Genomic DNA, 15,111 nt, shown 5'->3' on the forward strand with positions numbered 1-15,111 from the left:
GAGCCGGCGCTCCTGGTCTGCGCCCGGGACGCGCGGAGGCTCAGCGAGGCCCCGGCCGTCGGCCCGGAGCGCGGGGACCAGGCACCCAGACGCGGGGACCGTCCTCCTGGGGGCTCCGAGGGCGCAGGCTCGTGCCGGTCGCTGCGGGAAGGTGCGGGCACACGTGGGGTGAGAGCGGGAAGGTGCGGGGCGGATTCCTTCCTTAGCACGTAGTTGTGTGCCCCGAGCCCTCAGTGCGCACAACGTGGACGCCGGGGAAGCATCGGTGACCAGACACGAGTCCCCGCACGGCCTTTCCTTCCAGGAGCAGATGGGTCAGAACAGAGTTCGCCGCCCCACCCGTCTTCCAGCAAGAGTGTGCCGCAGCCGGGCAGCCCCTGTGGCGGGTGGTCACAGGCCCCTCCCAGCGGGCAGAGCGTCCAGTCTCAGCTGAGCTGGGCTGGGCACCCTGTCTCTGGCCTCCTGCAACTGGTGCCTCTGAGGGGTTTCGCCGAGAAGGAGCCAGGGGTGCAGGCTGGAGTGCCGACCCCCCAAGGAGTGTGTTTTGACACAAGGGGCGTCGATGTGGTCCAAGGCTGGACGCTGTGTGGGTCCCAGGGGAGAAAAAGGTGAGACGGTGCCAACGCCAGGGTTTAATTCTGAGTCAGAGAGCAGGACACAGTCAGGGACGGCCGTTCCCAGCCGGGTCCGGGCCTCTGCAGGGCTAACCACGTCCTGGGGGCCTGCCTGGGCCTACTTGGGGGTCACCTTCTTGGACTTGCTGGGCAGGGAGGTATCGGACTGGTGCAGGGGGAGCACTCGGACACCTTTCTGCTTCAGCTGGTTGTAGTAGTCAGTTCTCTCCGTGATGATCCTCTACACAAGAAGCACAGCCATCGCGGTGATCGTCCCAGCTCCGCACTGGGGCCTCCAGGCTGGCTGCCCAGGACACCACCCCTTCCTCCCCAGGAGGACTCCCTGTAGCAGTGGTGTGCTGGGAAGTATCTACAACTGGCTCTCGGGGAAGGGAAGCAAAACAGCTCTGTTTTGTAGCATTTGCAGATTTCTGTGGTCTATGCTCCACCCAGACGTGGAGTCACAGGACTCCGGGTGGGAGGAGCCACCTAGCTCCCAGGGGCAGCCGCTGTGGCCTAGGCTGAATGCATGTCACTTGTCACTCCTAGAACTGTGAGCCCCGCCCCCAGACTCCTAGAGACCTTTGAGGTCGGCAGACCTGTCCCTCAAGTCCCTTCTGTCCTGTGCAGAGGGAAGGTTGACCCATCCCTCTCCAGTGTCCCCCGAGCTCCTCCGAACAGCCCGCTGCTGTTTCATGTCAGGCAATGGCAGGAAGGCAAAGGTGTTCTTCCCTGGCTACCGTGTATGGCTGCCTCCCCCTTCTCCCTCCTCTCCTCTACCCCTCCGCTCCCTCCCCCAGACAGCAGTGACAAGGCCAGAGACCTCCCCCACTGTTACAGCTCTGCTAGGCATCCCTGCCCAGGGCCCAGCCCACTCCACAGGGGGAGGGAAGCAGCCCCAGGGAAATGTGGGTGGTGGGGAGTCACGGGCACACTCTGGGGTCCAGGGACAGCCCTGCTGGAAGGGGTGTGGGACTTGGGAACAGAAGCAGCTGCGGTGAGAAGTGACCGTGTTCAGGGCACGGCCCCACAGCGAGCTCTGGGTCCCAGGACGCCTGCAGGAGGCATGCTCGCCTGTTACAGGAGGGAGCATCTAGGGCTGAGAGAAACGAGAGCCCCCTCTTTGCTGCCTGGGGTCGGGGGTGGGTGGTGACCCGCTCCTGCCCAGTGACCCCAAAGCCTGCATTATCTCCCCTACAGCGTCCTGCCTCTCGAGGCCTGGGGACCCGTGGTCAGGGAGGAGGCTGAGGCTGAGAAGGGAGGGTCTGTGCCAGGCCCTGGCTCAGCAGGGGACGATTCCAGCAGAGGGGCCAGGCTCCAGCTGGGGGGGAGAATCTCCAAGACCCGAGCAGCTGTCCCCTCCCCAAGGCATTCAGAAAGGGCACTGCTGGTCACTTCTGCTGAGAGCAGCCCAGGCTAGCCAGTTCTGTGCATGCTCGGGGACAGTCTGGTCCCTCTGCCTGAGCAGAGAGAAAGGATGGTCCTGGCAGTCCCGGGGAAAGGGAGACACGGCCAGGATGAGCATGGGGTCCCCTGAATCTCACACAGGCCTCCCCACCCGTCTCCAGCGGCAGATCTCTGGGCTCTGGCCCCGAGGTCGGGGCAGCTAGCCAGGGAGGCACCTGCAGGGCTTCCAGGATGTCGTTGTCCGAGATCTCAGTGTTCGAGGCCTTGACCCCGGGGCTGCTGAAGGTGGCCTGGATGATCTTGTTCCTCAGTCTCTCAAGCTGTGAGCAAGGGGAGGACACCGTCACTTGCCTTCGCCAGAGAGCTGCGCCTGGCGCGCGGGCTGCGCCCTCCCACCCCTCCTCATGTTTTGCAGGCCGAGAAGGCACCGCTTACCCTCGCTTGCCAGGGCTTTAGGATCAGAGAGGTCACTGTGGTCTGCCTGAGAGCTAGAAGGTGCCGGGTTGAAACCCAGACCCAGGGTGGCCTAGCACCAAAGCCCAAAGACTTCCTACCTCGCAACTGTCTTTTTTTTTTTTAATTGGAAAAGTAAAACCTGCACGTAGTTCGACAACAACACACAGTTCAAAAGCTCGCATGACCCCTGGACCATCCTCCCTTCCTAGAGGAGCTTCGGTGAACAGACTCTCCGCAAGCTCCGTCTGGCCCTTGCATTTGGCATTCAACAGGTGACTTGGCGGCCCCTCGTCCTTTCCTCACTGACCAGGAGGCTGCGGTGCTGTAGACGTCAGCGTCTAACCGGCCCCTGTGGACGGGTCTTTGCGCCATAAACATCCCTGTAGGTGAGTGGCTGCAGCCCACAACCCCAGAGATCAGCTGATCACACCTCCCAGGAAACTGCAGAGGAAACCCCTCCAACCTGTGCCCGGAAGCTTCAGACAGGGTCCCCCAAGCTACAGCGACAGGCTCAGCCCCAGATCCTCAGCCCTCAACGTCCAGAAACCCTGACAATTTCAGAGGCGCCCAGTGTGAGCCAGGCCGTGAGGCTTGGCAACGCCCCAGAGGCACAAGCGCGTCTGGTTTGTCTCTCGCACAGGTTTAAGTGGCCCCGGGAAAGTTACGAGCCCCTGGGCCCCGAGTAAGGAGTGGGGTCCCTTCCTTCTCTCCAGCAGTCGTTGGCTGCCCACTCTGTGCCGAGCACTGTGCCAGGTGCTGGGGACGAGGGGACTTAGTCCCTGTACGGGGGGCCTCCCCCTGGCTGGTGGTCACCTGGGGTGTCCAGTCTCAATTCCCCACCCTGTGAGGCCTTATGCCTCAGTCCTGGCACTGTGTCCTGCGGAAGCCATCAGAATTCTCCACACAGCTGTACCCAAGCAATGTGACTTGGCCGCAAAATGACACTTATAGGGGACTACTGTTGAGTTGGAAACAGTGTTCTAAAGATGCAGGTGCGGGGTCTCAGTGACGCCCTCCGACCCGGCCAGAAGGAGGCCGGCTTGAACGGGAGAGAGGACACAGGCGAGTTACCATTGGCGTCCCTGCTGGGGCCGGGTGGCAAGGGAAATGTTATTTCAAAGGCTGCACACACGTGAGCTTCCCCCTGCACGCTCTCGGATTCCACATCAAGGTGGGCTGTTTCCTGACTCTCCTCGCTGGCCTGGGTCCCTCCTGGGCAGGTGCCCCGGCCTCCCCTGTGCCTGGGCCACACCTACTGTGGCAGTGACGACTGCTGGGTGCAAACCCAGCAGGCCCTCTGTGCCGTCTGGGGTCTCAGGTGGGCATTTATCCCCTCCTGCTTGTCTGCGGAGTGAGGGTGATGACAATCACTGCTCACGGTGGCGTGGAAAGGGTTAAGTGACTTTCCTGTCAATCAAGTGCTCAGCGCATTGCCGGGCCTAGGCCCTTAGCCCCACTCTCTGCAATCATAAATGGGGAGGCCTGGACGCCCTCTCCCCGCCTCCCGACAGCTATCCAAATCCTTTCACCCCTGCCCCTTAGCAGCGCAGCCCGGGCCCCAGACACAGACAGCCCCTGCCCACAGGGCTCCCTCCTCCCACTACCCGGGTGCTTCACTGCACCCTCGCTGCCTCCCCGCCCGCATTTCTTGAACCTGAGCGTCACGTCAACTCCATGCGGTGCTGGGAGACGGACCACCGCAGGGGGCGGGCAAGGGCCTGGCGCATACCCTGGACTGGGCGCTTTCCAGGGCCACGCGGGCCTGCTGCTCCGCCTGCCCGATCATCTCCTTCTTGCTCTGCAGCTCCTCCTGCAGCCGCCTCCACCTCTGCAGGTGGTTCTGGTCCTGCTCCACCTGGGCCTGCAGCTCGCTGGCCTTGGCGTCCAGCTCAGAGACGACATGGTCCCGCTTGCGGAGCGCGTCTTCCAGCTCCGACACGCGCTGGGGAGAGCCGGGGGCGACTCTCACTGGGTTCCTCCAGCCGAGGGCGGACCCAACCACAATCACAAAGAGCCGTCTGTGGACCCGTGGCCCGAGGCTCGCCCAGTGGGGTGCTGCCCCGGGCTGAGAGGGCCCGACCAGGCGGTGAAGTTGCTCCAGCCTCACCTCGCCCAGCTGACCCTCACCACGCCCAGGCCGTCACCTGCCGGAGGAAAAAGTTGTCCTTCTCGATGCACCCCATCATCTCCTGGTGCTTCTTATCCTCTCGGAGGCCGGAGAACTGGAAGGCAGACAGAGGGGCTGGCTCAGGACACTGCTGGATTGCAGCAACAGACTGAACACTGGCACCTAACTTCGCTCCCTCCCTCCCGAAACCACCCTAAAACGACAGCAGCGGGATTTCTGTTGAAGACGGGAGACGGGAGAAGAAGGAGTACTGAGAATAGCTGGGAGGTCGGAAGGAGAGGCCAAGTGGTATCTGATTTGCACATCCCAGAACTCTGAACCCCAAGCCGGCGGTAGGGAAAGCTGCAAAGGAGCCCAATTCACACTGGAGTTCCCAAGAGCCGGAGAAATTGGTGGTGCTGGGTTCTCCTAAACATGGGCTAAAACGCGGGGAGTGGCGGGGTGTTGTTTCAGCAGCTAAGAGGCCCAGGCTCGTCCCGGACATTGAGCTGCGGGGCGCCGGCCCTTTTCCACCCTGGCAGGGACGTGATGTGGGAGACATCCCCTGGTGAGGGTGGAGAGCCGGGCTGTGCGTGGACACTCCCGGCATCTCCCCACCGGGCTCCCAGAGGTCCAGCAACAAAGGCTTTGCCCTCCAGGCAAGAAATTGCTCCAGTTTCCTAGATTTCTGGGGAATCTGACCAAACCAAAGAAAGACCTAGAAATACTCTCCATCAAAATGCCCAGACACACCCCTCTGCCTCCCAGCACGGCATCGTCACCCGAGTGCTCAGAGATCCCAGTCGGCTCGGACGTTGGAGCAAAGTCCTCGAGCAGATGATCGAGACCAAAAGCAAACTTAAAAAAGGAACTCGTGAGAAAGAAGCTAAAAAACTGCGACTATAATTAACGCTGTCATCGAGGGAGGAGAGGGTCTTGCAATGGTGAAACAGCAAGAGGGCGCTTCAAAAAAGGAGAGAAAGAGGAACGTTCAGAGAACAGAAGGGAGATCTTGTACATTTAAAATAATGCAAAAAAAATTAAAACTCAAGAGGAGGGCTGCCAATGAAGTAAAGGAATCTTCTAGAAAGTAGATCAAGAAGACGAGGAGAGGAAAAGTGGGAGGGAACAGAAAAGAAGAAAAGATCAGAACAGGAGGCCCAACAGCCAAACGACCGGAGAACCAGGAGACTCCACGAAAACAGAGGAAATGACAACAACACAACCAAAGAAAAACCCCAGAGCCGAAGGACACCAATCTCCAGATGGCCACGGAGCGCCCAGCGCAGCGGAGGGAAGTTCACCCTCAATGAGGCCTGACGCTGTGAGGTTTGAGAACACCTGGGACAGGTCGGATCTCACAGCTTTCCAGAGAGGAGCAAACATCCACTGAGAACCATGTCATAGGAAAGAACAAGGATCAGGGTGACCCTGGACTTCCCACCAGTGACCCTGGGAGCCAGAAGACAACGGAGCAGTGCCTTGGCAATGCAGAAGGAAAACGCTATCCAAACTGGAACATTCTCCAGCCTACGTTCTATCGATGTGCAGGATGAGGACACTTGCCGACATAGCCTGTCCCCAAAGTGTCGCTCGCATCCATCCTTTCTCAAAAGACTACTGGAGGATGTGCTCCACCAAAAATAAGGGAGAAAGAGAAAGATGTGGGTTGCAGCAGCTTTAAGATCATGGTTTATGGATCTTAACTTGTTTCTCAAAACTGTTGTTTCATTTACGTATGTGTGCTATAAATAGCTGTCCCGGTGATGTCAGTGAAACACGTTCTGGCTGACATTGTGACAGAATGATACTGGGAGGAGGGCGGACGGAGGGTCCCCTGTGTGGGGCGGGCAGGGGAGGAACGAGGGAAACGTTAGACGACGCGAAGACGGAGAAAAATCTAAAATGGGCATTATGCGCACGCTACTTAGCTCCATGGAGAGAGCTTCCTGAAGAACCTGCTGGAAGAGTTGAAAGCAATTGCCTTGGGGGAGGGGCAAATGAGAGGGCTCAGGGCCAGAGGCTTCTGCTTTTCATAAGGAGCCTCGCGGCACTATTTGACTCTTTAAGCGACGTGCATGAATAACTGTGATAAAAATAATAATGCGTAACAAAACAGCAAGACTGGGCTCCGTGGCGTAGCAGCCTCTCCGAGCGCGGAGGGGGCTCTGGGCCCTCGGACGCAGGGGCCAGGAGGTGCTTGAGAAGGGGCCGAGGGCACAGTGACAGGGAGACGGAGGGCAGTGAGCTGTGGCTGGCCCCGGGCACCCCAGCTCGGTGCTGTCCTCTGTGGCCCTCGCTGAGGGAGGCCGGCAGCGTCGCTGAGCGCGGCCACCTTGTCGGTCATGGCTTGCAGCTGCTGCTTCCGCTCTCGAAGCTCCTTCTGCAGCATCTGGTTCTCCGTGCTCATCCTTCGCAGCTGGGATTCCTGGATGTCGACTTGATGTTGTAAAGACGCAATGGTCCCTGCGCGGGCCGCGGGCGAGGAGGCAGCAAGGGCACGAAGGCGCCATGAGGAGCAGGCAGGGAGGGCGGGCGACCTGCGCCCCACGCCGCCCTCCGCCCGCCAAACAGAGGGCCGGGCAGCCCCACTCCTGGGCCAGGCCCCGCCGGCCCCGCCTCCGCCCGGGTGGCAGACGAAGCCTAGCGTTCCCCAGCACCCCCCGCGTCCTACCTGTGGCGAGGGAGTATCTGGTCCTGGTGACCTCCAGCTCGTACTGGAACTCCAGAATCACCTGCTCGTACTCCTCCAGCTGGGCCATCAGCTCTTCCTCGAATGACTCGCCCAGGGAGTAAACCCTTCTGGCGATCTCCTCTTCCTCCTCCTCCAGCAGCTCCCTTTTCTCCTCCTCCTCCTCCTCCTCCTCCTCCTCTTCCTTCTCCTCCTCTTCCACCTCATGCACAACCACGGTCTTGACCACACCGCCCTTTACCCTGGCGTCCTCCGCCCCCTCCAGCTCCCTGGATGGACCCTCCTCCTCCTCCTCCTCCTCCTCCTCGCCGCTGCCCTGCTCCCGCTGCTTGCCCATCTCCACCGCTGCACGCTTCTCCTGCATCTGGGAGGGGAAGGCAGGGGCTGGATAGGGCTGGAGGGTGGCCAAGGGCCCCATCTGAGGGCCACCCCAGGTCAGGGCTGCAGGTGGGGACACCCCTGGCCTGGGCCGCCTTAGCACACTCCAGGCAGCCTGGGGGCTCCTGGGCTGGGCCCACGCCGTGCCCTGCTGCCCGTGGCCTCGCACCTGCTTGCCGCACGGCAGCTCCTGCTCCCTGTCCCTGCGGAGGGCCCTCAGGATGCTCAGCCGGCTCGCCCTCAGCGGGACCTCCAAGCGCCGCTCCTGCAAGAGGCCGAGTGAACACTCAGCTTTTCCAGCCACTCCTGCGGCACCCTCCCGGGGATGCCGCTGCCTCCTGTCCTCCTGAAGGGGGCAGCAGCCTCTCCATGTCCAGGCCGGGGAGGACCCGTGCCCTTCTGCCAAGGGGACAGGGGAAGGCAGTGCCATGTCAGTGGAGGGGGGACGGTGACCTGCAGATGGGCAGGTGGAGGCGCTGGGGCTTTGGGCAACCCCAGAGCAGCCGCCAGCAAGTGGCCTTGCAGCGAAGAGCATGCCTACATGGAAGAGTCTGGGGGCCTCAGGCCACTCACACCCACCCAGCAGCCGCGGGAGGATGGGGACAGAAGCCCTGCCCGCTGCCCCCATCTGTGTCTAGGCAGTTCTCTCCAGGATGTCCGGCATACTCTGACGCCTTCCCCTGCCCCCTACTTCATGTCTGCCCCAGCGTAAACTCAGGCTGTATCCTCAGGTGTGAAAGAAACTGGGTCTCAGGAAGACCAGGTGGTCGCACAGACCCGCCTGGTCCAGTTCTCCACCCAGACCTGGACAGGGCGGCTGCAGCCCCGGCCCCAGCCCCAGCCGTCAGGAGCCTCATGGCCAGGAAGCGGGGAGAGGGCATCCGCGCCAGGGCGGGCCACCCACAGCAGCAGCTTGGGCAAGACCTGGGGGATCCACCTGCAGCGGCGGCTTTCCGTCCTCCCGGATTTCAGAGGCCAGCTCAGCCCTCATTTCGCAGGTTAGGAAACTGAGCCCAGAAAGCGCCGTGACTCGCCCCAGGTTGGAAGCAAGTCGGAAGCCAAGGGCAGGTGTCTGGACAACCAGCTCACAGCTCTCATTGCCATTCCCTGCTCTGCCCCCTCTCCCCTGCATTCCGGCCTACAGATCAGAACCCAGACCCGGTCCAGTCCGTGCTCCCAGCGAGGAACCAGTAACATTCCAGGAGGCCTGGGTTGTGCCGGACACCTGCGGTCACCGGCAACTTGGGAAACCGGACCCGCACCCTCCCCACCGGGAGCTGGCTCACCCTCCTGAATGGGGACACGGGTGTCTCTTTGGCTTTGCTTTTCAGGAGGGATTTCAGCTGCTTCTTCAGGGCCTCCCTCTCCTCTTGGAGCAACAAGATCAACTCCTCTTTCTTCTGAACCTGCATCTCCAGCTCGGACAGGCGCTGGATCTCCTCTCGCAGCATGAGCAGGTGGTGATCCTGCGCACAAAGGCAGGGCCACCCCTGTGGGCCATCCAGCCACACGGACTCTCCCCCTCCTGCCTCCAGCCCAGGAGGAGCAGATCTGCTGTCCCAGAACCCCAAGTCCTGAGACCAAAGCGCGTCCTTCTAGCTCCTCACTGCGGCCGTGCCGGGTGCCTCCAACACCTCCCCACCTGTCCCTCGAGGAGATCCAAGGAGATTCGTGGCAGATGCCCTTTCAGGCCCAGCGCATGGTCAGCGCCCCCACACTAAACCAGCACACCCCCTAAAAGCTGCCCCAAGGGGCTTGTCAGGGAGCCCCCCACCTTCTGTTCTCAAAATCTCAACTCCCTCGATTCTTCAAAACTGAAGACAAAAATAAAGATATTTTCAGGCAAACAGAAATGGAAAGAATTTTTCACCAATAGATCTGAACTAAGAGAAATGCTAAAGGGAACTCTTCAGGCAGAAGGAAAATGATCCCAACAGAATATTCTGGAAGGAAACATAACTAGAAAATCCCCCAAATGTTTGGAAATTAAGTGATGGGCTTCTATATAGTCCATAGGTCAAAAAAGAAATCACACAGGAAGTTAGAAAACATTGTGAACTTTGGACATAGCAAAACTTTATGCAGCTAAAGCTGTGATTAAAGACAAATGTATAGCCTTAAAAATGCATATATCGGGGAGGGATAGCAAATCAATGATCTAAGTATTTCAAGAATTTAGAAAAAGAACTGAAAATTAAACCTAAGGAAAGTAGACAGAAGGGGAAAGTTAAATACAAGAATTAATGCTATGGAGAGTGAGAGAGAGAGGAGGAGGAGGAGGAGGAGGAAAGAAGAATAAAGCAAAAAGTAGCAACATTTTCATATTTGGGGAATCCGAAGGGTATGTGGGAATTATTTGTACTATGTATTCTCACAAATTTCATTTACGTCTGAAATACAGAGTTAAAGTGGAAGAACAATATTGCAGAAATCACAGTTCATCACCCTGGCAGTGGTGACTTAGAGACATTTGCACGTGTTTTAAAACAGCCAATGAGTTCTGGAAAGAACATGCTCATTTCCAGTTGGAGCTGCTGAGTTTACACAATGCAAACTTGTTACTGCTGCTGGCTCTCTTGCCACCAAATGAGAAAAATTTTATCTATGACAGCTTGATGAAGGCAGAGATGAGATAAAGAAAACTCTGATGATACCGTTTGGGCTGCTGGAGGCAGCCAAGCCTGCATCCCTTCCCTTGGCTGGTTCACATACCTGATCTGATAAGTCCCCCCTGCTGTTTGATTAATAACAACAGTGCCATGAACAGCCTTTTCATAACCTGTGCGACTCTATCTAGTTACATCCTCAGGCTGTTTCTCAAAAATGGAATTGTTTGGTCAAAGGGTAAGAAACACCTTTAAAATTGTGAAATCTATACTAATGCAGTGCTAGAGTTTCAGGAGTAAACATAAAATGAAGATTGTAGACTCTCACCCCCTGGACTTGGAGGCCCCACTGTGCCAACATCCAATCACATTCTCCCCTGAACCCACATACCCCACCAGCTCTGCAATATTTTGTTACTCATGTCCATGATTTTCACCAAAAGCTTCACCAGCTTAAAAAAATGAATGAATACGATAGAAAACAATCATACATTAGAGAAAATCGGCAAAACCTGAAGCTGATTCTAAGAGGAGGAGATTGAAATGGGCAAGCCTCCGCAAGACTGACGGAGAAAGGGGAGAAGGCACAAGTCACCATCCAGGAACGAAGAGGAGGCCACCTCTTCTACAGCTGTGGAGAGGAAAATGGTTATCCTCGCGTCACCTACAGCGTGAGGCTAATGCATTTGAAATTTACACGAAGTAGACACATTCCTAGAAAAACATAACATACCAAACTGAAACAAGAGGGAAAAGGGAATCCGATTATCTTCTAAGGGAACTGAATTTGTGATTTATAAATTTAATTTAATTTTATTTTTCTGAGACAGGGTCTCACTGTCTTGTCCAGGCTGCAGTGCAGTGGCCTGATCATACCTCACTGTAACCTCCAACTCCTGGGCTCAAGTGAGTCTCCTGCCTCAGCCTCCTGAGTAGCTAGGACTACAGGTGTGTGCAACCATGCCCAGCTAATGAAACTTTTTTTTTGTAGAGATGAGGTCTTGCTCTGTTGCCCAGGCTGGTCTCGAACTACTGGCCTCAAGCTATCCTCCCACCTCGGCCTCCCAAAGAGCTGGGATTCCAGGTGTGAGCCACCGCACCCAGTCTGAATTTGTGATTTTTAAAAGCTCCCATGAAAGAAATCTCCAGGCACAGATGCTTTCAATGATAAATTTTTCGGAAATTAATCTTATACAAACTCTTCCAGAGAATGAAAAAAGAAAAAAGGAAGTACTTGCTAGCCTCTTTTTTTTTTTTAAATGAGGCCAAACTAACCTCGACACCAAAGTCTGACGAGGGAATTACAGGTCGGGGAAGTTGTAGGTCAGTCTCTCTCATAAACACAGAGTTTTTTTAAAAAAGAACAATACAGCGAATCAACCTGGATGCAAATCTTTGCCTGTCAAGCTGTCATTGTCATTACTATTTAGAATCCAGTCTCCAGAGTGCAGTTTGTGGGTTCGAAGGTTCTGTGGGTGGCTGGTGGTCACGTGTGCTGCTGAGCTGCTTAAAGGCTGGTGAGTTCCAGACACTCACTGGGATGAGGAAGGACAGGGACCCGGGGACTTGTCAGGCAGGGGGTCTGGAGGTCATTCGAGACCATATCTGGGGACCTGCTTGACACGGCTAACCGGGTACTAGAACGAGAGTCTCCCAGGCGGGACCTGGAGCCAGGGAGTGCGGGGCCGGTACCTTCTCCCGAATGACCGAGAGGTACCAGGGCGTCCTCTTTTTTGGGTGGCTCTGGGATGCGGCTGAGCTGCTGGTGACCGGACTCAAAGTCTGGGAATCGCTCGTCTTCCGCAAATAACTGAACTCGCAGGCGCTCTTACTGAACAGAGGGAGGCGCCCTGCGGGGAAGCGGAGGACCAGTGAGAAACCACATCATGCCTGCTGAGCCCTTCTGCCGTCTTGGCGACAGCATCCGTGCCCCAAGACTTCCCTCAGGGACGCCCGCTGCCCGGACAGGCCCTGACGGCCTCTGACCCATCTCACCACCGTTCCCAGGCCGCGCGAGCGCAGGCGCCACACCCAGACCTGCGTGAGCGTTGGAGAAGCGAAGGACACGTCCAAGCGCTGGTCAAGACGCCCAAGATAAAGGAACCGGAGCCGGGGCCAGGACACCAGGGACGTCCTGAGGCTGTCCCTGTGCACCTGGCGGCCCGTCCCCTCCTTGGGCCTCAGTTTCCCCATCTTTAGTCTGAGGGGTGGATTCTCCACCTTCCTGAGCCCAAGGGGAACAGGTCACTGCAGCTCTAGGTCTCCTCAAATCAATGTGGGTTTCATCGTTAGGGAATGAAAGCAAGTCTGCTCGTCGGTGGAAGCAGTGTGCTGTGACCTCTACCTGGAAGGAGGGATGCCCCTCCCGGCCTTCATGTAAGGGCCAAGTTGGGGACAAACTCCCCAACTGCAGTTCCGCCAAAGACAAGGACCGCTGTCCAGGCCCGCAGCAGGCCCTGCAGTGAAGGCAGGGCGGCTCTGTCTAAGGGAGCCCGGCCCGTCGCTCGGGTCCTCAGAGGCGGGCAGTCTGGGAAGGAGTTCCACGGGCAGGTGCCCTGGGGGGAGCAGCCTGCTGCTCAGGGCCCCAGCAGGTGTGGGCAGAGGCCCTCAGCTCCCTCACCGTCCAGGCTCGTGTCCGAGCCCCGCCTGGCCAAGAGCAGGTCCTGGGTGGGCCCCCACATGTCCAGGCTGAAGCGCACCTCCGCGGCCAAATCCACCTGGGTGGGTGAACCTGCGGAGCGTCAAAGATGCCACCTTGTGACTGCCGAGGTCTGATCGCCCCAAGATCCCCAGGGCAGAGACTATTGTGTTATTAATTCTTAAGCACCAGGTAGGGTGGAGGTGACTTTTCTCCACGGGTGCGTGGGACTGAGCTGCGGGGCTGAATCCAAGCTAAAGCCTGGGCTCCAGCCTCCTGCCACCTCCACGGCCGAGGCACAGCCGGGTCTCTGCAGCCCATGGCTCCTCCCCCTGAAAGGGCAGAGCCCACCTTCCTTTGTGAACACGCGCTTCCTGAAAGTCTTGGGAAGACCCCTGCCTCTAGACCAGGGCAGACCTCTAGACCCCAAGGGCAGACCCCGTTTCCTGTAAATTGTCGGGAATCGTCCCAGTGACAGGCGCCTGTGAGCAGGATGTGGACACAGACCCCACACCCAGGAGGCCACGTGGCCCCTCAACTCTCCCAGGGACCTGCCCACAACCACTCGAGGCCTGGGTGGCCGGCCACCCCCCGAGACCCGCTTGCTGAGAAAGGGGGTGCGTGGGGCCCAGGCAGCTGGGGAGCCCCACCGCTGCCCGACTGCGGCTGAGATCCGTGGAAGGAGCCCCATGGCTGAGCCTGGAGCTCACCATCCCCAAGGACACTGTCTGTGTGGGGACACGGAAGAAGCCGGGGCCAGGAGCTGGGACGTGGGCATGAAGGCTTGGCCCCGAGCAGCGTCCTCCCGGGTGACCACCGAGCTGGGCAGTTGCTTCTCTGAACCCCATGTTCTCATGGAACCGCGAGAGGCTGTCAAGACGCCCGCTGTGAGCTATTCGTGTCTTTGGCCTCATGGGCTTCCCCGCCCCCCACGCTTCCAGAATCTTCAGCCATGTCCCTGTGCCCTGCCCCAACCCTGCTGACTCTCAAATGGCACGACGGCTAGAGACAGACAATGACAATGGTGAGGAGGAGGGTCGTCCCCTCAGCCCCAGGCCCACGCGGCCCACACTGGCCGAGCGGTGGGGAGGCCCCCAACTCTGAGGGGACAGGCAGTTTCACAGGCGGCCCTGGCGGGGCTCTTACCACGGTTCGAGACAGGCGTGGCCCTGGTGCTGAGCTGCGGGCAGTCGGGACGCGTGAGGAAGGCCTCGTGAAGTCCCTCCATTTCCAACTGGAAGCCACTGGGGCGCACGCTGTGCTCGAGCTCTCGCTGGGCGAGGGAAGGGAGGACAGTCGCTGAGAGGCGGGACCCTCAGGCCTGTGTGCCCACTGCCCCCGCCTGGGCCGGCCCTTCCCGGCAAGAGCCACGCAGACCCTGCTTTGGAAACCGCGTGGGCCAAGTGCAGGTAAGGCGTCCGCGTCCCCAGGGAGGACTCAGGCCCCCGCATGACGATGCGGTCACCCTCCCTGCTGCACTTCCCTGCCTCGGTTTCCCCCCTCCCCTTCGCTGTCCTTTCCAAGACACTCCTGAGGAAGTCTGGGGTCAGAAGCCCCCTTCCCTCTCCCCACCAGAGAAAGCAGCAGCCTCAGTCTGCTGGGGGACGACCCAGAGCTGCCCACAGAAGCCCGTGGAGCTGGCGACCCGAGGCCCAGCCTCTCCGGAAGCGGATGAGACCGACAGGGTTTCTGCGCCTGGAATCTGCCGAGGGCAGCCCCTCACCAAACGCCTGCGGAACGCTCTGTCAGCCTCGGGAAGCGGGTCACGTCCAAGTTAGCTGTGCTTGGCCAGAGGGCCCGCCCGAGACCCCGTACCTCCTTCCCGTAGTAGCGGCTGACGGCCTGGGCGGGCTTGCTGAGGGGGCGCTGCTTTCGGGGCAGCTTTGGTTCTGGGCACTGGGTGTTCCTGCTGGCCACGCTCTGCAGGACCACCAGGCCCCTGGCGATCGAGCCGGGCATCGAACTGTGCTGCTCAGACTTGCGGGCTGCCGTAGGTAACATCGGGAGGGTGGGACACGAGGACCAAGGTTTGCCACCCGAATGAGGACAGGGGACCTGCTCCTGGGGACCTCTCTTCAGTCTGGCTTGGGGTGTGGAGGGGAGCACAGCCTTGGGCGGGGACCTGCCGACCGGTTCAGGCAGGAGAAGCCCCACTTCCAAAGCTCCATGTCCTGTGGGCTCCTGGGAAGCGGTGGTGGCATCACAGATGTCTC

General features: G+C 59.0%; 1 protein-coding gene across 1 annotated transcript; it reads right to left on the bottom strand.

Annotated features, from left to right (window-relative positions):
* Positions 1-732: 732 nt before the first annotated feature.
* CCDC27 (coiled-coil domain containing 27) lies at positions 733-14,899 on the bottom strand. Its single transcript, XM_012660082.1, has 12 exons — positions 14,714-14,899; positions 14,045-14,171; positions 12,881-12,991; positions 11,953-12,110; positions 8,941-9,090; positions 7,824-7,919; positions 7,259-7,640; positions 6,920-7,050; positions 4,622-4,699; positions 4,207-4,419; positions 2,237-2,341; positions 733-855 (listed from the first exon to the last, which is right to left on the bottom strand). The coding sequence occupies exons 1-12, from the start codon at positions 14,897-14,899 to the stop codon at positions 733-735; spliced, it is 1,860 nt and encodes a 619-aa protein (XP_012515536.1).
* Between the last annotated feature and the right edge of the window lie 212 nt (positions 14,900-15,111).

The sequence above is a fragment of the Propithecus coquereli genome, unplaced genomic scaffold (assembly GCF_000956105.1).
Source record: "Propithecus coquereli isolate 6110/MARCELLA unplaced genomic scaffold, Pcoq_1.0 Scaffold651, whole genome shotgun sequence".
Taxonomy (NCBI): Eukaryota; Metazoa; Chordata; class Mammalia; order Primates; family Indriidae; genus Propithecus; species Propithecus coquereli.